Source organism: Anguilla anguilla, chromosome 1 (genome assembly GCF_013347855.1).
Source record: "Anguilla anguilla isolate fAngAng1 chromosome 1, fAngAng1.pri, whole genome shotgun sequence".
In the NCBI taxonomy this organism is placed as follows: Eukaryota; Metazoa; Chordata; class Actinopteri; order Anguilliformes; family Anguillidae; genus Anguilla; species Anguilla anguilla.
This window is the reverse complement of record NC_049201.1, coordinates 15,938,069-15,961,722: the sequence shown is the minus strand read 5'-3', so window position 1 is coordinate 15,961,722 and position 23,654 is coordinate 15,938,069. Positions and strand designations below refer to the sequence as shown.

The 23,654-nt window shown below is 43.9% G+C and overlaps 2 protein-coding genes across 2 annotated transcripts; one reads left to right on the top strand and one right to left on the bottom strand.

Moving 5' to 3' along the window:
• Nucleotides 1-5,160: 5,160 nt before the first annotated feature.
• Nucleotides 5,161-17,570, bottom strand: LOC118207234. The gene is made up of 19 exons (XM_035380599.1): nucleotides 17,474-17,570; nucleotides 17,297-17,386; nucleotides 16,958-17,101; nucleotides 16,708-16,818; nucleotides 16,185-16,266; nucleotides 15,910-16,087; nucleotides 15,570-15,713; nucleotides 15,236-15,426; nucleotides 14,943-15,078; nucleotides 14,732-14,846; nucleotides 14,166-14,286; nucleotides 13,839-13,998; nucleotides 13,336-13,678; nucleotides 12,908-12,962; nucleotides 12,576-12,691; nucleotides 12,254-12,426; nucleotides 11,607-12,159; nucleotides 8,706-8,809; nucleotides 5,161-5,781 (listed from the first exon to the last, which is right to left on the bottom strand). The coding sequence occupies exons 1-19, from the start codon at nucleotides 17,568-17,570 to the stop codon at nucleotides 5,662-5,664; spliced, it is 3,033 nt and encodes a 1,010-aa protein (XP_035236490.1). The 3' UTR covers nucleotides 5,161-5,661.
• A 3,158-nt stretch (nucleotides 17,571-20,728) lies between these two features.
• prph2la (peripherin 2-like a) lies at nucleotides 20,729-23,654 on the top strand. Its single transcript, XM_035388727.1, has 3 exons — nucleotides 20,729-21,309; nucleotides 22,105-22,351; nucleotides 23,344-23,654. The coding sequence occupies exons 1-3, from the start codon at nucleotides 20,729-20,731 to the stop codon at nucleotides 23,608-23,610; spliced, it is 1,095 nt and encodes a 364-aa protein (XP_035244618.1). The 3' UTR covers nucleotides 23,611-23,654.

Sequence of the window (23,654 nt, the reverse complement as noted above, 5' to 3'; positions counted from 1 at the left end):
AACAGCTAAGCTAGCATTTACAGTATCTCAAGGTTTCCAAAACTAATGTTCCTCTCTTTTTTCAGTAATGAAAACCTGACCAACACAATAACGTCTACTGTATTTCAGTGCAGGTATGGGCACTTGATAAAATAAGAACAGGTGTACACACACACGCACAGCACAATGGGGCCCTCGGTATTCAGAAAATGTTACTGCTAGTGCCAAATCACACTTAAATATTATAGCTTGTATGATATATCATGGGTCTATTTAGTATTTATACGTGCTTTTTTCCCACAGATGTTTGTGTGTGAATTCCCATATAGGCAGAAAAATGTGACCTGAATTCTATTGGCTTTCATAATGACAGAAAACCCCAAGACTTAAAACAGTGCAAATGAGGCTGCTGGTGAATTGAAGGTGATGCCAAGCGTGACATTTAGTATTGATCAAATAGAATGAAAGGGCCAGAATGACCATGTGCTGAAGTGTGTGACATTTCTCTGAATGTTCCTCCTTGTTTTTTTTTTTTTTTTGTTTTGTTTTTTTTTCTTTTTATCTGGTTGGCATATCGAAAAATGATGGATACAGCACACTAAATGACTCCTTAAACAGAAACATAAGGACATAATGTTTTGAAAATAAACCTGCTTACACCTGCTGTATGAGTGCATGCGTATGTCTCCAGTATCTGGACGTTTATGAGTGCCAAAATTAATATGTACTGAAATGCAAAGCACATCGTCATGTCATTTTTTTATAATGGCTTCAAGCAGAGAGTAACGTCAGTGTGAACGTGTAAAGTAGTCATATAACATTTAGCAGCCTAATTGACAAGGCATTTAGACAAATAGGTGTGTTGAAGAAAGGAAATATGAATAAAGAAAAACACTCAGGGGATGCATTCCTGTGGAAATATAATAAGAACCGAAAAAGCAACCCTTACTCACCACAGGAAGTAAATAGTACCCTGGAATTCACATAGATTTTTCATAAATGCTCCAGGATTGTATGGCACATGTCGTACCTACACTAGTCTTGTAACATCTACAGTACCTAAATGGCATCTGTGTTGTTTGTTTACAGTATGCCTGCATTCACCTAGAATACACATGTGGAATCCTTGAAAACAGATGACAAAAAGTATATAAATGCTATAGTACTATAACAGAAATACTACAATCTATAGGCAACTTAGGATCATATCAACGTTTGGTGTGTGAGCGGACTTCACTTATCCTTCCAATTTTCTCTAATGGAGCTTTCAAACACAGTCTTGACTCGAGAGTCCAAACACACCATCACATTATTTCCACCTGGAGAAATACTTACTGACAAGATGGAGGAAGACGGGCCTTGTATACTGTAGTTATACATTAATGAAATATGTATCTGGGATTGAGACAGAAGATGGCATTTTATTACAGTGATGTGGATACGCTACAGAAGGTAAACTCAGGTACCAAGATTTTTCTTCACAAAGAAACTGCAAAGAGCAAGGTGAACTCAGAATTGAGGTCCCCTGTCTTTTACCTGAACTAAACTACTGTGTGCTGTAAACGGAATCTGGAATGGCTGTGTCACAGTTAAAAAGCCTCCCTTTCTGGAGCCATCTTTGTGTCTTCATCACCACTGGCAGGCACAGAATTTCAGAGATAACCCGATGGAGCAGCAGTGTGTGGGTGGAGCGTGTGCAAAAATCCAGATGAAACGTTGGCTCTTTCATCAGAAAAATAGCAAGAATGTGCAACCCAAAGTCATGACATTTTACTCTGTTTTATCCAATGGTCTGAATCTCATTGCTTTGGATGTCCGTTCATTATTTCACTGGACTCTGTGAAGGTGGAGTGATGAAAGCAGTGGTGCTGTAGCATTCAAACTACTACAAACTACTATTACCTGCTCAAAGTGTACAGGGGGCAGGCAGGTAACATTCAGTGTCTCCCACTTCACTGGGTCCCCCTGCTGCAGGTTCCTGACTCACCTGTTCACATCATTAACAGCAGCAAGCTAATATATGGGGAATGCGATGCCCCCAGAGGACATGTGTGAGCCAAGATAAGACAAATGCCAGTCCAATCTCGGTCCGCCACACCCTTCACCTCGCTCTCTAGCTGCCTTTCTTCCCAGCTGGGAAAATCAACTGAGCGGGCTTGGAAGTTTTCCAAAACTGTGACTTTTTAATGGCGGTTTAAATAAAGCACTATAAAAAAACTGGCTTAAATCTTTCGTGTGTGTCTGTCCTTCTATAAAGGAAGCTGGATTTAATTGAATAACCATGCAGACCATGACACACTGATCAGCTTGTTACAAAGTATCATCTGGAGGGCAATTTGCAAAACAATGCAAGAGTAAGAGCTTCATTTCTATCACAGTAATTAAAAAAGAGCTTTGCCAACAGCCTTGAATGAATGCAGAATGTAAAACTAATTACAGAATCATAGGCCAAAAAGACAAAATTATAGGTCTTATATTTTTAATGTATTTGCATTGCTACATGTGGGAAAGGCTGGTGTTTCTACAAAATCTATAAATTCATTGGAGGCAAAGGAAAAATTTGTCATCTCATCAACATTTTTAAAATGAGATCTTGTATAGCAGCACTTTAAAGACAAAGAAAGTCATATTTGACAAAATGGCAATAAAAAGTGCATTAGAGAGGTCAGAAGGGGCTCTGGCATTGATTTGCATTGCAGAGTATTCATAGCCTCACTGTCCTACAGACGCCTTTTTTATTTGCACACCCAGACAAGTATTTATATGAATGGTTAAACAAAAATCTCAGAATCATTTGTACCCATCAGATTTTGTTAAGCTTCAGCCTCTTTGGTCCAGGAAATGATTTATATGCAATTTAGTTGCACGGACACCATGATTTTACATGATTGTTATCAGTTGCCAGATTAATCTGAGCAATTTTGCATGCTGTCAGACAGTGGGTTTGCGTTCCAAGAACACCTATGGGTTACATTAAGGTATTTTTCATTGGTATCTCTGAATTCAGAGGCTATTTATTTGAGATGTATGGAACAAAGAGTCCCAAGTCATTTGTTATGAATCATTTCCTTCCTGGAGTCTGCTCTGTAATATATATTGGAAAGAGCAGCATGGGATACTGCAGGTTTTTCATTACCTGGTAAGATGTTTGCTTTGTCTGAAGAATGCAGTACACAGGAAATAAATGGGCTCAGGCCAACATGGCCTCAGATGCTTTTTAAGGTTTTAATCACAACCAACAGAGCTGGCAACCTTATGTGCAGTTTCTTACAGTAGCTGTCATCAGAGTGAAGAAAGGAAGAGGGTGCTTTTGATGAATATGAGCCTGTAACCTACAATGACCTTGGGGATGGAATACATTTCAAAATGGACAATAGCATTATATGCAATCACCCATGATATCCATATCAAAGCAATCATAATTATAATTTACTGGGAAACGGGTAGTTTGGCATGTCCAAGCTGTACTTAAAGAGCCACAAAAAAGCATTTGCCCGCTTCCTGATTTTCTCTATTATTGCATATTTGTTACACTGAATAGTTTCTTTAGAAATGTATTGTTAGACAAAAAGAAAGTGAGTAAACACAAAACACACTTTTAAATTATTTAATTTATTTAATGAAAAACGTTATTACCCATGTGAAAAAGTAATTGCCCCTTTAAACTTAACTGGAGGCACCACCTTTGGTAGCAGCAATAACTGCAACCAAACACTTCTTATAATTTGATACCAGTATTTTACATCGCTGAGGAGGAATTTTAACCCATTCTTTGCAATGTTGACTTCATTCAAATAATTTGGTAGGTTTCTTAGTTTCCCTTCATCTAATATTACATTTTGTCCAAAGGTCTAAAACCATCCTGTCAGACAAATATGCAATAATAGAGGAAATCAGGAAGGGGCCAAACAGTCTACTTTTTCACTGCACTGTATGTTATCATTTTTATGTTGAGAGATTTTGGCATGCAATGGCAGGCTTTTTTTGATTGTACATATTGGATTTTTTCTATATAATGGTAAAGGTTTTAACTTTGGACTTTCAGTCAGATGCCATGACCTGGTCTTTATCAGCATCAGTTGTCAGTTATTTGTCAGCATTGCGATTTTACTCACATTTACCCATGCAAGTAAAATTCTGGATCCCAGTTTCTCAGCATGCAGCGCCTGTGATTTGGTCATGTGACTTTGGTCAAAAGCGGCTGGCCAGCTGCTCTTGAAGTTTCCTCCACGCAGCAGCCCCAGGTGTTGCCTTCCCAGCAGCCATCTCACCCGGTCAGGGCATGCTGGGAGGCAGAGCATCGCCAGAAGGCATCCCCCTGCCTCTGAATTATGCATCCCGCCCTGCAGCCCTGAGGAGGCCCTGAGAGGGAGTGTGTCAGGCTCAAATGTGTGTTAAGTTATTCAATCCAGCAAAAGGGGAGAAGGGGCGGAGCCAACCTAAATGCACTCCCTGGGCAAGAGGTGAATACGAAGAGAGATGGGCAGCAGCATCAAGCTCTGGGAGGGCATCAATATTTTATAAGTGGGGATAGTGGTGAGCAAACAAAGCATTTTAACTCTGGCAAATAACACCACAAAATCAGAGTAGCTTTCCGATGTGTATGGGTTGCATGTGGTGCAGTTATAAAATAAACGTTATCTATTAGTATTAATTTAATGTAATCATTAGGTTTGTATTTTGCGGTATAAGAGAACAATAAACCAGGACAAGCAATTTTCTTATTTCTAATGTTGAGTGAACTTGACACTTTTAATAATTAAGCACTTATTAATAATTACTGATAGGTTAATTATGAATGAGATGCTTTCGATGTGAGCAGAAACACTGTGTAAAAGACGATGTGATGCTTTCCAAGGAGCAGTCTCAGTCTGGTCTTTCTTTGTTCCCAAGAAGAGGTTTAGATTGAAGTGGCTGAGAAGCCAATCACGTCCTGTCAGAACAAATATGCTCATGTGCCTGTAAAGCAAGATCACATATAACTGCAGAGGGTGATCACACAGTCAAAGTTCAAAGGTCAGACCACACCATCGCTGGAAAGGCCATTGATTGTTCAATTCCGCATTTTAATTGGGACAATCTTATATAAGACAATTTTATATTGCCGTGATCAAATCATTTTCAGAAAGGACTGAAAGACTACATTTGTTTAATAGTTTCAATGTTTTAGCTGATGTACAACAAAATAAGATTAAACACAGACCGGCTATATAGTCAAATAAATGCATCATGAAGGCCTTTCATGTCAGGAATTGTTTATTTCCTCAAAAAAAATTAGAAAATATTTGCTTATCTGAAAATTTACAACATATGCTGCATCTATACCCACTGACAATGGTTTCCAAGCTCACAATTCCCAAGGTTGAGATTGAGTTCTGCAGTGACAACTCAGCGTGTTTCAAGTGGTTTTGACACTGCTGGCACACACAGCTGCTCACGCCTTTTATCTTGAGCTCTGGCATCAACAACCCCAGTCACGAACAGCTGACACAAACACAACAGTCAGATCTGCTGTCAATCCGCAGTCCGTTTCTTTTTTTTGTTTGTTTGTTTTTTGAGAACATAAGAAAAAGAGAAGTCTGGTTTGTGAACAGAGGAACTCTACCTTTCAGAAGTGGTCACCGGTTTCTCATTGATACCAGCGTGGAGAGTGTGGAGATGAAGGAAATCCATTATAAAACCTCAAACCTTTTTTACTCTTTTGCCCCTCCTGACGAAAGCCCCACGCTGACTGCCCAAATACCCCTCTGCATGACGGAGGAATTCAAAGGAGCCCCTCCCAACAGGTTCGTCCTTTCCCACCTGAGAGAGGAGAGAAAGCACCCAAACGTGATTAGACCTCTGATTCGTTACTCTGACATAATTTGGGGGCGGGGGGTGGCTGAAATACGGAGGGGGCTGAAATATCCTGTGGCATTAATCTTTCCACGGGGGTCCACGAGAAACAAACTGGGGGAAGCGCTGCTGATTAAATGCTTGTAATAGCGGCCATTCATTTCTTCTGTCAACCCGCAATTCTCTGCAAACTATCTGCACCCAGCCTGCACATAAAAGCCCCTCTGAACATTTTCATTTGCACATTTCCCGCCATTATCCTAGTTTGATTAACAAACAATTCCTCGGAGACCGTTTTTATTTTTATTGTTTATGTTTTTTTATTCAAGGCCAGAGATTAGTATGCTGAGCTCACGTCCGCTGAGTCACTCTGGCCCATCTATTTCCATGTCTCTCTGACAGACCAGACACAAACCACAGGTTTGACTCATCATCGCTTTCATAGTCCTGACATTCAAAATGCAGTACAGTTTTGGAAAAAAATAAAGAAATTATGGTGGGTAAAGTAGCAGGGTTAGAATACAGATCCTTCCCATCAAACAAAAAAAAAATCTTTTGAGGATTTGTGAAAGTGATATTAATAGTTTTTGCCGAGATGACTGTTCACAGAAAAGCAAGCACATCTGACTGACTGGAACTTTTCACTTATATTTAGCTGAGCATAACTGTCTTTTACTGTCCCTTTATTACAAATTAAAATTATATTATCAAAATATTTTTTAAAGACGTGAACTAAATCTATATTAATAAGCAAATATTCTGTTTCTATTACAAAGAGTTGGTATATTTTTGAATGGTATATCGTGGATATATATTTTCTAAATAAATAATATTCTTAACTGTTGTTTTCTTCTGCAAACACTGCCTGGATGTTTGCCATCCACACATGTATCCCACAATCATCCAATCCATTATAACATCAAGACATCCTCCTATCTCTGCCAGAGACAGATTGGGCTATAAGTCTAGATTGATGACCAAGTTGTCACAGTGACTAGCATCCAAATTTGTGGCTATACATCACATTTAATTGATCTTAGGCTCAGAAGGAAATCTAATGTGTGAAAGTCATGACCATCAATTAATAAATGTTAGAAAATCTGGCAATTTAACAAAATGGTTAAAAGGAATATAAATCAATTGTGTGCATTTCCTGCTACACACGGCTGTGTAGATCTGAAGTCCGTATAACCTATGATTTATGAATTTATGAGAAATTACCTTATTTTACTTATTTTTGCATAGCAACACGCGTCTAGGCGAATAAAATAGCTGAAGCTTGCAAGGTGTGATATCTCTGAGACTAATAAATGCATGTTTTCTTTTCTAAATGTAGAAAAACATCTTTGGCTGGCTTATGGTCTGAGCCCCAGGCTGGCTGTCACTTCAGCAGCTGACAGGAAGCAGGGGGAACATGGAAAAAAATCAGCACTTCGTCTGGGGGGAGGGGGGGCATCTGGTGTCACCAGGGAGGGGTCAATTTAAAGATGAGATCATCACAAAGCCGAGCCACGGTGCAAGTGGTTTTCAACCTGGGACAACACTGCCCTCTTCTGGTTAGAGGCAGCTCCCTCTCCCATACCCCCCCTCTCCTTCCCCACCGTTCATTCTGCTGTAACCAGAGGTCCTAGTCCAAAAAGGCCACACACCAGCAGGTTTTTGGGTCTCCAGCTTTACAGCTTTAGCTTCGCACGAGCGAGGGAAAGCTGGATCAATCCAATGAAGCGATTAATTAAATTAGCTCAACTGTGATGAAAATGGGATTCTTCACAGCCTTCAAAGAAATTAGTCATGCACTCCTGACAGTTTGTGAGACAACACTCCCGCTCAATTCAGCGCTGTCTGACTTTGCATTGAACTATCAGTGACTGTCCATGCAAATCTCGGTATGAAAAAGGCAGAAAAAAACCATGGTCATCAGCATTTTCCTCCTGTTCCACCCACCATCAGGATTCAAGCCATGTATGCACACAGAATAACTGAATATAAACACAAACACATCTGCAGGGCGGTCCAGTGATGTTTGCAAATACATTCAGCTTCATGCCTGCATGCATACATATCGGCCAGAAGAATTAATAAGTGAAGCCCCTTGATTCTAATCTCCCTTTCATTAGCGCTAGGCTGGAGGGGCGGGGTTGTTTGCACTGACTTCCCATAGTGCATCATTAAAGGGGCGCTCCATCAGAAATCCTAATCTGATATGATACAGTTCTTACCATTAGGGCATTATTTTGCCTAAAAAAAAGCACAGCTCCAAATCCATTAGCATAGAGTGCAGTCAAGCTTGTCTCTGAGTGGCAGCTCTGCTTTGGTTCAAGGCTCACGGACAGAATGGAGACGCAAATGAATGGGCACCAACTATATAAATGAAAGGAACACCGCATCCAATGATGACCTTTATTTGGTGGAGTGCCCATTTAATTACTGGTTACTGCTCTCCTGGTGTAAAAGAAGACCCCTGCTGATCTGGTTATGAACACACTTTAATGAGAAAGCTTCCTTTGTCCTAAATCCAGCCAGCAGAGGCTCTATCATTAACATATGCAGTAACAAGGACACACAATCTGGATTCTAATATATTAAACATAACCTCATACATAACCACAGCATTTCATCATTACATATAAAAAAGTTGTCAATTGTTTTTTTTCCCCTGCCATACATTTTGAGATCATCTTGCCATATATTGGACCACTAACACTAGGAAGAAGCACTGCACTGTATTTTTTCAGGCTCATTAGTTTTATCTAGAGAGACAGGTGTTCAGGTAAGGATATCTTGTGATTTTTCTTAACCTTTTTTGCCTAGTACAGACTATTTTTATGTCCTCCATGGAATAGAGCGGGGGTGGAGGTGGGGGTGAGGGGGGGGGAGGGGTGCTTCCTTACCTCTTTGGTTTCGTGCTTGTCCCCTTTCTGCTTGGTCGGACACCCCTGGAAAGTGATGGCGCTGTGTGACTTTGATCGCCCGCTGACGTGAGGGCCCTTTGTATCTGTGGGCAAAGCAGAGGTGGAGAAGGGGGGGGGGGGGGGTTGGGGGTTAAGAAGAGGCAGTTTAACTTAATGGGAGCCCCCGCCATCCCTCTGCGAGCTCTCGCAGTCAGACAGCCCAGGAGGGCAGAGCACTGGCTGGGATCTGTGCTCCTTACAAAGGACTCTAACAGCATGGCGCTCTTTGTCTCATTTCTCCAGCTCTGTACTGTTACTCACAGCTCATGCATACAGACCACCCGCGGGTTTTAAAGAGACCCAGTGATTTTGATGTGAATATGTGCTCTGCACCAAAGAGATCGTGTCTGCTCCTCTGCCCTCAGACTCCGTCTGGGCTGCGCAACTGACATTTTATAGAATGTCAATGTGCCGTTCGATTGGCTGCAAAATGCACGGAGACTGTTGACAGAACTGAAGGCTGGGTAAATATGACAGCATTCACCCTGTGTGTTTTAGCTTCTCTAAAAACCAGGACACCAACCCATGCGAGCAACAGTGTGCAGCCGACCATTCAGCCACTAGTCCGCTGGGACAACCTAGCACTAAAAAGCATAGCGGTTCGGTGTCCTTCCTGCAGGGGGCAGCACCAGGGCCAGTCCCTAATGCAGAGCGGTAGGGGGGAGGCTTTCATAGTCAACCAAAAGAAGGTGGTTAGTCCTCAGCCAGCCCCATCTTGGAGGAGCCCATATACCTCCACAACACTGCACACAGCCAGGCTGGTGTGTGACAGCAACAGGCTGCCACCCACAGAGCAGGAGTGAGACAGCTCCTCTGGGGCCTTCAACCAACCATGACGCTTAACACCAGACAACAGACAGGGTCACTGCTGCTGCTGCTGCACTGCCAGTCTCTCTGTACAGACCCACACACACACACATACAAACACACACACACATGCACGCACTCATAAATGCACACACAGTCACACATATACACACACACACACACACACACATTGTACAAATAGAGTGCTAATGCAAACAGACTCATGCTACGCTTATACAAACACAAACAGCACACACATTCACATATGCACACACCGCACACAGTACTATGAGATCTGTCCCTGTATATGCAGATCCAGTGGTAAGCCCCAAAGACTCGCAGATATTGACATTTACAGTATGTTTCCCATTTCAACCTGAACTAACATACACATCTAAAGGAAGAACACTACAGAAGAGAAAATCGAGCTTGTCCACAAGCACACTCACATTCATATCTATTAAAGCAATTAAAGCAAGGCACTCAGGGTGGGTCGCACTATGGTGCAGAGGCTTGCAGGTTCAGTTCCCAGGGGAAGCATTACTGTTACACCCCTGAGAAATGTACTAATTTAACTGGCTCAGTACACAGACCAGTTGCATAAAGGGATAGCGTTTAAAATGCAGCTCCGTGATTCACCCAGGATAAGGGTGGCTGCTAAGCAACTACAGAACGTAATGCAATGCAGCGGTGTTCACTGACACACCCCATTCTCCTGCTTCCCAGAGTGCACCAGCTGGTAGAAGGAAACCGCGCCACTCCGAGAGAGCCAATATGCGCGCCATCTGTCCGCTGCCAGCCGCAACAGCTGGCCGGCATGGGCTCAGCGCCTCCAATCAGAGAGCCTGTCACTTCTGTGACGAGCACAGCCCACCTGCAGCCCGCACTCCTGGCAGAGGGAAGGGAGATAGACAATCTGCGCATCCTCCATAAAAACACAATGGGCCATGAGTCTATGCTACCAAACACTGTGAAAAACGGGCACGAGCCTGCAAATGCCTCGGCCAAAGCGTCGGCTTTTCCCAAACGTTTTTTCCCAAAGGGACGAGGGCAATGAAAATAAATCATGCCACCATCCTGGTCGTTGGGCGGCCGGATCTTGCTCCCCACAACCTGTCTGCCTTCACATCCTTCAGCAAGGAGCCACCGCTCCATTCACAGCAGCAGCGCTGCATTGGTATGAGAGCTTCAGAGCCCTGGCAGAGCAGCCAGGCTGAGCGCCCTGGAGGAGCCAGGAGAGCGGACAGCGGTGCAGAAAAGAGCGCCCCCACGCCAGGCTAGACGGGCAGCCTCCACCACCCGCCCCCCATTAGCATTCCGGGGGTCTGGAGCGGCTCCTCATCCATATTTATACTGCCTCGCTTAATAAGACACTTCATCAATAAACATGGAAATGGCCCTTATTCTGCACGTTCCCCACCGCAAAGATTATTACTGCAGAAGGCAAGTTAATATTCCTCAGGCCAAAGACACAGGGAGAGGAAATGGATACTCCAAGGCTTTCTTTATCCCCACTATTAAAATAACTCATATCAAGGAATGATATTGGTTTTCCTGGAGGCAATTGACAAGCAATTACCCAGCGTGGCCTCCTCAAAGCACTCTGAACAGAAGCCAAGCAGCATGTTAACCTTTGGTGACAAACTGTGCATTCAGGAATGCAAAGTGGCTTTTTAAAATACAACACTAATTAGTTTGTTTGGTCTCCTCAGTTCAAGGCCATTATCCGGTAACAGGTTTAAGGAATCCAAGCGCTGCGTGTAATTTTTTCATATTTCATATTTCCCCCCCTGCTATTTCCACCACTTTGTGTCTCATTACTGGAGGGGTCTGTCTGTACACACAGACCCAGGCTACTGGATAAGATTTACTGTATTTATATTGTGGGAAATAGGGCTAGGTTTGTGAAATTAAGCACACACGCATGAAGACCCATTTCTTGTGTTTGCCACACGCACACACACATACACACACACACACACAAACTGTCAGACTTTGAGGGGACTTGTGATACATACAGCAGGTAAAGCTTACCAAGTGTGATGCTGGGGATCTGGTTGATGACAGGCAGAAGGCCTGTGGAGGTCTTGGGGGTCTCCAGACCTTGCTTCCACCCTCCCCCCAGCTTATAGTGACCCAGGCGATCCGAGGAGCTCTGGAAGCATGCCGCCTCCTTCTTGGGAGATGCCTGGCCACCAGGGACCTTTTCCAGGGACTGCCCGCAGTGGCAGGGCTGAGGCATGTGGGCGGGGCCACTCCTGGTAGATGATAGGGCTCTGGAGACCTGCAGCTCTCTTTGCTCCAGCTTATGGATAGGGTCCTGGAGGGAAAAGGGCTTTTTGGATTTCACTCTTTCTACGAGGTTCTTCTCCACCTCCAGGAGAGAGGCCCTGCTCTTGGACAGACCAGTCTCTGGTGAGGCCTTGTTGGTGGTGGCACCATCGTCCCCATGCTTGAGGAGGTCGATGGAGAAGTTAGGCATGGTTTCGATGAGGGCACAGGCGGTCAGGATCTCTGGCTGTTCCACGGCTTCCTGGGAGCCCCTGTAGAAGATCTCCGCCCTCTCCTCCAGTGTTACAGAGGCCCTCTGTTCTCACAGGGAAGACGGGGAACAGTTTTGTCCGATAAGGTGAGTTGATCAGTTTTAAGACATGCTATTGTACCAGTGAACTGTCACTCACCTGTAGAGGCTCCAGGTCCAAGAAGGTGTGGGAACCAAAGCTGCTTGTGGGTAAGGGATCCTGGGAGAATAACTTCTTGGATTTTTGGTGAGAGCACACACCACTCCTCAGACCTTCAGACTTCAGGTCTGGGTATATCTCCTCTGGCACAAGGTTGGTGTAGCCCAACTTTTCTTAATCACACAAATAAATATATCAGCGCCATGACATAGTCATTCTGCCATTTGAAAGTTAAAAGGAAGACAATTAAAACCTCTATTGGGGAATGAGAGAGATATCCCTCTCTGTTCTTCAGAAAAAATGTTATCAGATCCTGGCATACCATACTCAGAAGAGAGGAAGTTGTCACTCTTCTTTAGACTGTCAGGGGCTGATAGTGTTGATTGATTGTCTTCATTGCTGTAGGATTGAGGATGGAGATTGAGTCTGCCCCTGTTTCTGAAAGATCAAAATAAATGACAACAATGAAAAAGACAATACTTCATTTTAACATCTTAGTAAACTTTTCAGTTGCACCATAGGTGTAACATCAATTTAAATATAAAGAATTAAATTCTGAGATAAATTAAACAGCAACAACTTAATCTTCATAATACATCATTCTCATTACTATGATAACTATTGAGTAGAACAAAGATTAGTGTTATTACATACCCTCTTGCATCTGTTGTACAGGTAATGTCTAGAGGAAATCCTGTAGCACCCTCTGCTGTCACAAAATTGTCCCCAGTCATCACACCTGTCTTGCTCTCATCAATACCCCCTCATTATTAAAATAATTTAATGTTAAACAGTAACATGTATCATAATGTTACATAACTGACATATGCATATACCTTCATAAGTTATTTTCTGATTGTGATGAACACAGATAACGGACTTACATCACTTGTTGAACCCAACAGGGTCAGGGTATAGTAAAAAAATATTTTTTGATGTTTTCCAAAATAACGTTATTACAGTGGTATATAATTTTATACGTATATCAGGATATATGTATTTATAGTTGTATTATTTTGAAGGATTCCTTCTTTCAATGAAAAGGTCAGGAGAAAACTGTAGTATCAGCAGGTTCTACTCACCCTCACAGATAACAGCACAAATCAGGTCCTCTGCAGTTTCTTTGCTCAGGCTGTTGAAGGTGACAGGGTAGGCGGTGTCCTCCAGTGCCAGGATTCTGTCAGGGCAGTCAAGGACCTCAAAGCAAGGTTCACTGCAGTACCTTGAGGTCTCCTGGTGTGCACCTTGGAATTCCCTGTCACAAGATAGTGCACGTGGGCCGATCTGTGGGGCCCAAAATCCTTTGTCCTCAGACAAGTCATCCACGCTGGGGAGAACCACTGTGGTGAACACCGAGGTGAAGGTGGGCACAGACTCAGAATTGTCCACAGACGGGGAGTGGGAGTCGCACTCCGCTGGTGAATCCTGTATTCCGGAAAATATATTTTATGAAGATAATGAGGATGATTATAAAGGATGAAAATGAATACAATGAAAATCTACCAGACAGATTACTGTATGATATAATCCCAGTGTGAATGTAGAAAAATCTACACAATAACAGCGGCAGCAGAAATGGCGTTACCATAAATGGCGGTGGCTTATTTTCCTCATCACTGGACTGTAGACTGCGCTCACAGCTGGAGGCCACAGATGGAGGGCTAGAATGAACATGGCACGATGACAGGGCGGGACGATCCGGCGTCTTCTCCACGTGCTTCGGCCAAACGACGTCCCAGCTGTTCCTGGGAAGGAGCACAAGAGTCCTGAGTGGGGACAGATCAAATGGTCCAAGCGCATCTCTGGTTGTGCTGTATTTTGTAGTCGACAGTCACGCATTAGGGAAGAAAAACAGCACTCCAGTACTCGCCAATACAGGTGGGACGGTGCTTTTGTGAAGTTATTTTCCTACCTCGCGGGTAGGTGGAGTTTCTCCAGTTCCAGCACAGACTGTCTCAGTAGAGTGACCACATCCGCAGAGGAGAGAGAGCCCTGGGAGCTGTATAGCCTGGCGGAGAGTGTCCGTGGAGGTCCTGTGTTTAACCAAAACACACACGTATACACACATACACGCGCACACACATGCACACGCGCACACACACACAGACGCACACACACACATGCACACACACACATGCACACACAAACACATGCATATACACACACACACGCACGCACACACACACACAGAATCATTACAACATTACATGTCTATCAAATAAATAAAGCAATAAAGTACCACTGCATTTGAGTCAATGACGTAAGTAGGTGTGCCCAATAAAAAATCATTTCTTTGGAAAGGCGTAACAACAACAGTAAATATCTGGTAAGATCAACATTCTAGTGATGAAAACTGAAAGTATTCTGTTATTCAGTCAAGATAATAATAAAAACTACAGACAGGAGCTTAAAAAGCATGCACAATATTCATCACTCCAGGAACAGTGATCACACTCAGCGTGCTAGGCCAGGGCAAACCTGTGATTTCTTGTCCAGGCTCTTTCAAAATAAACTTCTCTGCTTGCTGCAAGGCTTCTCCACCTTGACCAGACAGTGCACTTTGACTTCCTGTTTGGCGCAAGTCAGACAGCCCCTAAAGGAAATGCAAAGAAATTGCAGGATAAAACACAACCAAAATGTACATGAGCACACAATTTTCTCATAGTATATGAAGGGCGAGGCAGGTTACCTTGTCCATTGTTGCCATGTTGGCAGTAGAGTACAAACACAAGTCCAGTTTCCCACACCCACAAAGGAAGCGTCCGATGATGTCATCATTCCACACCTTGCTACGCTTCAGGAAGGAGCAGGCCTCACTGACACACCTGTGTGACCACAGGAACACACTCAGGCAGCCTGTCACTCTGAAAGACCGCCTCACACAAACAGAAAGACCCAATACAAAGAGTGCAAGATGTGCCACTCCTTCCGAAAGTGAAACATTCTACGGGAATGAAAACAGATGGGCGTGTGTAGGTGCACCTGTTTTGCAGGAAGACGTCAACGTGAAGCTTAAAGTCCTGCATCTCTCCAGTGGCAGGTTTATTCCAGCAGAGGTACCTGAGAGCGCTCTGGGCCTCTCCTCTCCTTAGCAAAGCCTCAACAATGGGGCGGTGTTGCAAGGAGAGCCAGGGATGTCTGGATCTGGGGCTGAGCAGCAAGTCCATGGACTGCTGCAAAGTCAAATCGGGGAAAAAAATTGCCCCAAATGGTCCCACTGGTCAAGATCCACAGCATATGAGCAGGTACCATATGTATATATAATGCACTGTGATAGAGATCACTGTGTTTGGCCGCTAATGTGAGAGACACGTACAGATATCAAGCCGCGGTCGAGCAGCCACACCCCTTTGATCTGTTGACTGAAAGCCGGTGGGATGGAAAAGGCATGGGAGAATGACTTCAGAAGGTCGTCCCTGCACTGGAGGAAGTTGGTAACATCCAAAACAAAGTACATAAGCTGCAGTGGTGAGTTAAAGAGAGTCTCCCTCAATGCATACACACAGCATAAGAATTCTGTACTTACAAAACACTTCACACTTTAGACAGTATGCTTTTAACTTCACCACTAAACTGCTGAACTTGAGGAAATCTTAATATTGTAATAGGTGGCTTGAAAGAAAATGGTAAAATCTTACACTTGAACAAAAGGATACAATGGCCTGTACAGATGCAGTGTCTATCCGTGGCACCAGCACAAGCTTCAGAAGAGCCTGGAGACTGGGTGGAGGGTAACATTGTGACGGGGTGGCACCAGATGTCCATACGGGCCCGTGCTGTTTGTTTACTGTAGACACCATACCCTGGATCAGTGAACTTCCCTCTTTCTCCTCTCTCAATTGAAATCAGAGAGACATAAAGCGTCACCCCCTCCGAACAACCTTCGTTACACCACTGTTTGCAGAACAAACTGTTCAAACCTATCAATTACCCTGGTGACTCCTGCCAAGCCCTCCTGTGGTTCTGATCCATCTCCCGCCACATCTGAGAGATGCGTTTTGTTCCATGACAATCTGAGAGAGAGAGAGAGAGAGAGTAACTGTTGGAGCTAATTGCCTTTCTTTCATCCTTTCATCGTATGTGTTTAATGAGTCTGCTGAGAATTCTATTTGATGGGAAATGATTAAGCTAATGGCAACTTCTTTACCGTAATCCCCAATTAATATAGCCTTTGAAATGATTATCTGATTGATGGTATTACACCAAAATCCCAACAAAACAAAAGAACAGTTTGTAATTCAATGCAATTTTTTATTCCCCCAAACAGAAGTGAGAAACGCAGCTAATGGTTTTATTCACTGAGGATTCAAATCCCAGTTCAGGAAGCTTGAACATATGCACACACTGATGCACACATGCAGGGCTATATATCCTGGTATAAATTAGGTTTATTTGAAACAATGGCACATTAGCAATGTTTATTGGACTGCTTTGAGAAAGGGCGGTTACGATACCAGGAGTCTTGGGTAGAAGTCCTGTAGTGCCCCACCATTGCACCAGGCAGCCCAGCCAAATGTGCTGCTCCAGGGCCGGGCGCTCCCAGTCCCAGTGCTCCCCCTCCATCACTGGAACCCATGGAGGTCAGAGTATCACACCAGTGTTGCCAGGACTGAGAGTGGAGGTGAGACAGACCTTCGTCAGTCAGCAGTTTGAGTCAGACATTGCGATTTGAAGTAGGTGCTATTTGCAGTGCAGATGCTTTACCTGGCCAGCAGTGGGTGGAGCTGACTTGGCTCCTCCCCCACCTGGCCAATGACAGCAGGTTCCTCAGCCTCTTTAGAACTAGGTGGATCCTGGTGAAAGACTGCTGGTCCAGGTACATCCACAGGCCCCTGCAGCAGCCAAAGCCTGGAGCCAGACAGTCATGAAAAGACAAACCAGTGCCGTGAAGAGCTCTAGTTTTTCATTACTACACAGCAATGTGATCCTTGCAGTTCCCTTTAAATGTAGTCCCACAGCCCCAGGTCCTGACAAACTGCACAATGAGAAAGAAACTAGATTTGTATATGGGCTTTGCTTTTGCTTATTGGTTCCATTACTTACAGAGTGTCATTAACTCTTTCTTGTTGACATCAGCCATTTCCTGAATCCAGGCACCAAAATTTGCCAGACTGCCATCCACACCTGCACTACCTATATCAAACATTGGTGGAGAGGGAGTGTAAAATCAGTATAAGAAACAAAAAAGTCCACTGAGCATGTGCTGAGTGGCGCTCTTACTTTCAGCAAAGTCTGCTCGAATCCAGTTAACGATTGCTGTCACATTGTGATTGGCCAGAGCCTCGGTCCAGCTGCTCTCCACATCCAAAGCGGCCATGGTTCCATATACTGTGATGGATAAGGATGGGAAAGTATCAGCGCTGGAAACTGTAACAGCAAACCTCCTCAAGGAATCGGTGCTGTCTGGATTAATTTAAAGATATTAACCTTTTGAAAATGTTTCCATGGTGACCTGGTCATTGGTGCAGCTGCTGGTGCGGAACACATTCTCAGGGGAAAGCGGAATCATCTCCACTGATGGCAACATCTGGACGAGCAATCATTACAAAACACGCTCTCAGGTCTTGTTTGGAGACTGAGAAATTGTATTTGTGCCATAGTTTAACTTAAGCTAATTTAATAAATGCATTCCCTTGTGTGGGGTACATTCTGCTGTTATTTGGTTGGGAGATTTCCCAGTGCTCACACAGAGACCCTGTTCTTCCAAAATTCATGCTCATAATTAGCTGTAATTGCCCTACAAATTGCCAGATCGGAGGTTCTGTCCAACAGCATGTTAGCAGTTGGAATAACCCTTAATTATAAATCATTCACCACCATGCCAACTTGTTTCAAAGCCTTACTTTGGTATGTACAATCCATCATTCCATTGCAGAGTCTCTAGTCTTTTTGCCTGGCAAATATATGAAATAAGTGAGTAATTAGTTGTGCCCTATGGAGGGAACATGACAGGACTTCAGATTCCCAGAGGCAATATAAGGAATTCATGCTGATTTTTGTTGTTGTTTAACAGCCTGTAATTTTTCTATGCATCATTAATTAGAATTAATTAATTAATGAATCACAGCGAGTCAGAATGAAGTATGCATTTCACTCATTCCATACAGTTGAAAACTATAGTGTACAAAGAGTATTCACAGCTGTGGCTGCAGGCTAGCAGGAAAAAATAAGGCTTCAGATCATCCCATGTTTAAATACCTGTGAAAGCCATAGATACATGCCAGACCTCTCCATAATATTCAATATTCATTCAACCTGGAGGAACTCAGGTCCACAACAAATACAGTTATTCCTAACCAACGCTGAATCGGGGAACAGACTGACCTGAAATACCTGTCTGTTCTGCCAGATGAATTTTGTATAGTACCTGTTGGTTTTGAAAGGTGGCCTATTTTAGCCCAGGCTGTGCGCAGTGCTCCTACTCTGCAGTGCTTTTCTCCAGTCCCAGGGACCAGTCCATGGACCTTCTCCTCTGGGTGCAGACAGCCTGCTTTTCCCTTACACAAGCTCCTTTTGGGTCCTGTAATCCAGTAATCTCGGCACTCTGAGGCGCCCACTGGTTGCACCGAGTGTTTCAGCCTCACAGAGCCCAGTCGCTTGTGTAGCCTGGGTAAGAAGACCGTAGAACTCTGGGTAGCCTGCTACCTTAGATGGAAAATAATACGTTGGTGTAGTCGCACAGCATGCCCATTCAGCTGAAGGCTCCGGGCTCATTAAGGAATTAATTTAAACCCTACAAGCTCAAGTGAAAGACATAAGCTGGAGCATTTGACATCATGAAGCCTCCCATCTATGGATGGTAAGTACTGTGCATCCCTTTCTATATCAGATCAATGGGGGGTGGTCAGTTTCTGACAATGCAAAGACCATTGATTATACAGCACAGGGCAAGGAGCCCGGGTATGTCATAACTTGACAGGTTGAATGTGACTAGTTCTTTGAGTACACTCCCAGGCACTAGAACTGTTCAGATAGAGAAAGTTTATCTGCTTACTCTTGCAATGCTTCAAGACAGCACTGGGTGGCAGCAATGAAGTCTTAAGCATGCATCCCATGTTAAGCAGTGTAAAAGGTAAATGGTAAATGGACTGCATTTATATAGCGCTTTTATCCAAAGCGCTTTACAATTGATGCCTCTCATTCGCCAGAGCAGTTAGGGGTTAGGGGTTAGGTGTCTTGCTCAAGGACACTTCGACACGCCCAGGGCGGGGTTTGAACCGGCAACCCTCCGACTGCCAGACAAACGGTCTTACCTCCTGAGCTATGTCGCCCCGTGTCCTAGTGTCCTACACACAGAGGTGTATGTGAGGTCAGTGCCATCTAGTAAGAGCGCATTTGGCTGGACTGTCACATCTAGTGTATTGCCATTATTCATCCCACCCAAAAATAGCAATCCCCAGTATATTGCCTACACTAACCTCCATTTAGAATTAAGGGGAAAAGGGATAGAAATAGTTCTATCTAGCATGTCTGTGAATAGACTGACAGACTAGCCAGTACTCTGTCAGTTCTGAGAACAGATTTGTAGATGTGGCAGAAGGAGTCTCTTCAAATCCTAGAGGGCTAATAAATGATTAAAGGGGATTATGCAGAGGGTCAGAGACAGGGAATGGAAGTCACTTTGATACGGTCACCGGCTCCGTCCGTCTCTCTTACAGTAGGAGTAGTACGCCCTCTGGGTGCCACCGGCTCATTTTGATGATGCTTATGAGAAAACAGGTTAAACAAAGCACCAATAAAGGCCTCGCTGACAATGTAAGCTATCCAAAGAGAAGGTAAGGGCTATTTCTTTTCTTAATCTGGGGATAATCTTTAGTCAGAGCAGTCAAGGTTCTAACGGCGTTTGAATATGTTGTCCAGGGCTTTTTAACTTACTTCTTCAAGTCTGGTCGATTTATTCTAACAAAACCAAATTCTAAAGAGAAGTATAGGAATGTCAATGGAGATGAACAGATCTACTGTATATAATATATAATAATTTTTAAAAGAATTGCCCTTTTATGTCTACTTTTGACAGTATAATGAATAAAGTCAGAATGTTCCAAGGTGTTGGCAGATACACTGTAAACAGTGATGTGTTATTTTATATGGACATTGAATGATTTGAATTGAATGAATGTTTAATCTGTGATTGACAGCAACAATTGCTGTACAACATCACAAATGATTGAGAATTGTAGTGCTTTTTGGGCAGCCAAAGATATTTACATCATCCTTATGTTGTTTTTCTGTTCCTCAGAAGGATGCCCACATACAACAGCAAACACGGTCCAAGTGTTTAAAAATACTTATCTTAAGCTACTTATGAAGGCCTCCAGAAAATAGCTCCCATCTTCTTCCCTGCCCCTCCCTTCCCCTAGCTGCCTATAACCTTCACCCTGTGCCACCATCCTCCCTGCTCCCTGCTTCCCCTTCCCTGCACCAGCACTGGGATCACAGTGAAAAACACACACACAAAAAAAACCTTAAGCCAAGATGGCGGTCCTTAAAGTTAAATTCACCAAGAACAAGAGGGACAAGCTGGCCCAGGTGCTCTGGGTTCTGAACTGGGTTTCCGTGGTGACGGGAATCATCTTGTTCAGCCTGGGCCTCTTCCTGAAGGTGGAGATCAACAAGCAACGGGAGGTGATGTCCGACCGGGACATACACTCTGTGCCCAACATGCTGATCGCTGTGGGACTCATTGCGTGCGGTATTAATTTCCTGGGCGGCAAAATCTGCTATGACTGTGTGGACACCACCAAGTTCCAGCGCTGGAAGCTGCTGATGCTGCCCTACATCATCTGCACCTTCTTCTTCACCTTCTGCATCCTGGTGGGGGCGCTAATGTGCTACACGATGCGCAATGAGCTGGAGGAGTCGCTGGACCAGGGGCTACGCGACGCCATGCGCTACTACAAGGACACGGACATGCCAGGCCGCTGCTTTCTCAAGCGTACCTTGGACATGCTCCAGATTCAGTTCCAGTGCTGCGGAAATGGGGGCTTCAGGGACTGGTTTCACATCCAATGGGTCAGCAACCGCTACTTGGACATGTCCCGCAAGGAGGTGGTTGAGTAAGTACCATGGACTACAGTACCCACAATTTCTGTGGTTCTTGAGCTTCATGTCATCTTGCCTAATTAATTCAGGTTAATTTAATATTTTGCTTGTGCTACTAAAGTTGCACTAAAGGTTCTCACAAATACAATGTTTTCACCATTAATTATTTATTTAATCATATCAATTGGTTTATTAACAGTAGCATAAACACAATAGCATTCAATTGACTTCACATTCAACTTATTAGGCCAGGGTTTTGTGGTTATGTTACCAGGACCTTAAATTGGTGCAAAAGTTACCTAGCTAATTTTTCATCGTTAATATTTGTTATCATTTTGCTTGCCATGTAGGTGCCATGTTGCAGTTATGTCATTGTGTAAAGTGTCATTAATGCAGTACACTGAATATGATAGAGAAGGCGGTACATACATATTACTGGGTGCCTAGAAAGTTCAGGCCCATCATCATCATTGTTTACTATCCATGCTTTTTAGCGCTGCTGTAAGGCCTTCAAGCTCATACAGTGTAGATCTTTTGCTTTATGCTCCCCAAACCAAATTTTAGGCTCAATAGCTCAACTCTGTGCTCATCTACCAAGCTCTCAAATTCCAAAGTTTTTGTGGTTAGATATTCATAAAGAGTCATAAAGTTGGAGTGCTGATCTAAGATCCCTTTTGGCATTTGGCTCGTAATGGATAGTGCTTATGATAAGGATAATGGGAGCATATTTGGAGATATTTACTGAATGCAGGCCCAGTTCTAATATTCACAAATTTGAATTGAATTTTAAATCCTCCCCTCCCCCACAGTCGCCTGAGGAGTAACGTGGAGGGGAAGTACCTGATGGACGCGGTGCCCTTCAGCTGCTGTAGCGTCTACTCCCCCAGGCCGTGCATCCAGCACCAGATCACCAACAACTCGGCCCACTTCAACTACGACCACCAGACGGAGGAGCTGAACCTGTGGAGGAAAGGCTGCCGGGAGGCCCTGCTGGAGTACTACACCCAGATCATGCAGTCCATCGGCTTGACCGTGCTCATCATTTGGCTCTTCGAGGTGCGGATCAATTGCAGCTATCGGTGTGAGAAACGGGCATAGATGAGTATCTACTAAAATAACACATTTTCATTCCTTCTGCTGGAATCAGAGGTGGAAAGTCAGGAAGACCATATGCACACATTGGAACTTCTGTCAGTGCCTGTAACCTCCAAAGCTAAGCATCATTGCTCAAGAGTACATCATTATTGTGCCACTACAGCCATTTTAGCTAAACAATGACACAGTAGAATTCGTTCACATAATATACATTGTATACTAAATCACTCCAGCAAAGGTTGTACATACATTTTGGTCCTACCAGTTTCAATCATATTCAGAAATGTTGACCGTCACAAGTGATATAAAAAACATTGGAGGTCCAATCACATCACTTCATACTCCATTAATCATATGTTTAAGGTATAACACTTCTTTGAGCTGCCATCACTGTCTCAAGCTACAGAAACTATCAGTAGAGTTGATAGCACAAAGTCGTTTTTCCTCCTTTTTTCCCTCTGTACTCAGCATGATTAAAAGCACTCTTCATTCACCTTGTGTGTGTCCTAATCCCACAGTAAATCTCTGCTGTGACACAATGCCTGGTTATCCATGCTCAGCTCTGACCCTGGGTATTGACCTCATCCTTGAAAAGGTCACACATGACACAACTCCTCTTTCAAAACTAGCAGAATGCCTGTGCTAAACAGGGACTGCAACCTTCAATGCACCCCAGCACCAACCAGGGTCACACTGAAAATACTGCAAATCTCTGGCAGAATGGCCTCTTCCATTTCTGTAGAAAAAAAAATCGCTAATGATTGCAAATTCAATATCAAGTGGTCTGAAACGTATTTTGTTATTCAATGGAAACACGAGAACAAGAAAAAGTATTTTCTTGGGATTATTTCCCCGAAAATGTTGAGGTTTGCATGAGCTGTCAAGCCAATGGAATTACAGCCACGAGTGTTTATTCACAGCCCCTCCCACTCCTCCTCCCTGTTCCTCTGCAGATCTCCGTGCTGACCGGGGTGCGCTACCTCCAGACCGCCATGGAGAACGTTCTGCGCCAGGGCGACCCCGACTGCGAGTCTGACGGCTGGCTGCTGGAGAACAGCTTGGTGGAGACGGCCCGCTCCAACTTCAACATCATCAAGAACCTGGGCAAGTGCAACCAGATCGACACTGCTAACAATGGTGACCCCAACATCGACGTCCCCTCAACTGCCCACTATGGCCCAGACAACGTCCCTCCCAAACAAATCCCAATGGTCAACTAACCCTCCCTCCCTGAACGCACAAAGATGTGGGGCAACACAGGACA

What these genes read in the sequence shown, in the direction of transcription:
- LOC118207234 (XM_035380599.1), bottom strand. Translation starts at nt 17,570, where the DNA reads ATGGCCGCTTTGGATGTGGAGAGCAGCTGGACCGAGGCTCTGGCCAAT. An exon ending in ACTTCTACCCAAGACTCCTG is followed by an intron (nt 16,267 to 16,707) that starts GTATCGTAACCG and finishes TCTCTCTCTCAG; the next exon opens with ATTGTCATGGAACAAAACGC. An exon ending in ACATGGCAACAATGGACAAG is followed by an intron (nt 14,847 to 14,942) that starts GTAACCTGCCTC and finishes CATTTCCTTTAG; the next exon opens with GGGCTGTCTGACTTGCGCCA.
- prph2la (XM_035388727.1), top strand. Translation starts at nt 20,729, where the DNA reads ATGGCGGTCCTTAAAGTTAAATTCACCAAGAACAAGAGGGACAAGCTG. An exon ending in TCCCGCAAGGAGGTGGTTGA is followed by an intron (nt 21,310 to 22,104) that starts GTAAGTACCATG and finishes CCTCCCCCACAG; the next exon opens with TCGCCTGAGGAGTAACGTGG. An exon ending in TCATCATTTGGCTCTTCGAG is followed by an intron (nt 22,352 to 23,343) that starts GTGCGGATCAAT and finishes GTTCCTCTGCAG; the next exon opens with ATCTCCGTGCTGACCGGGGT.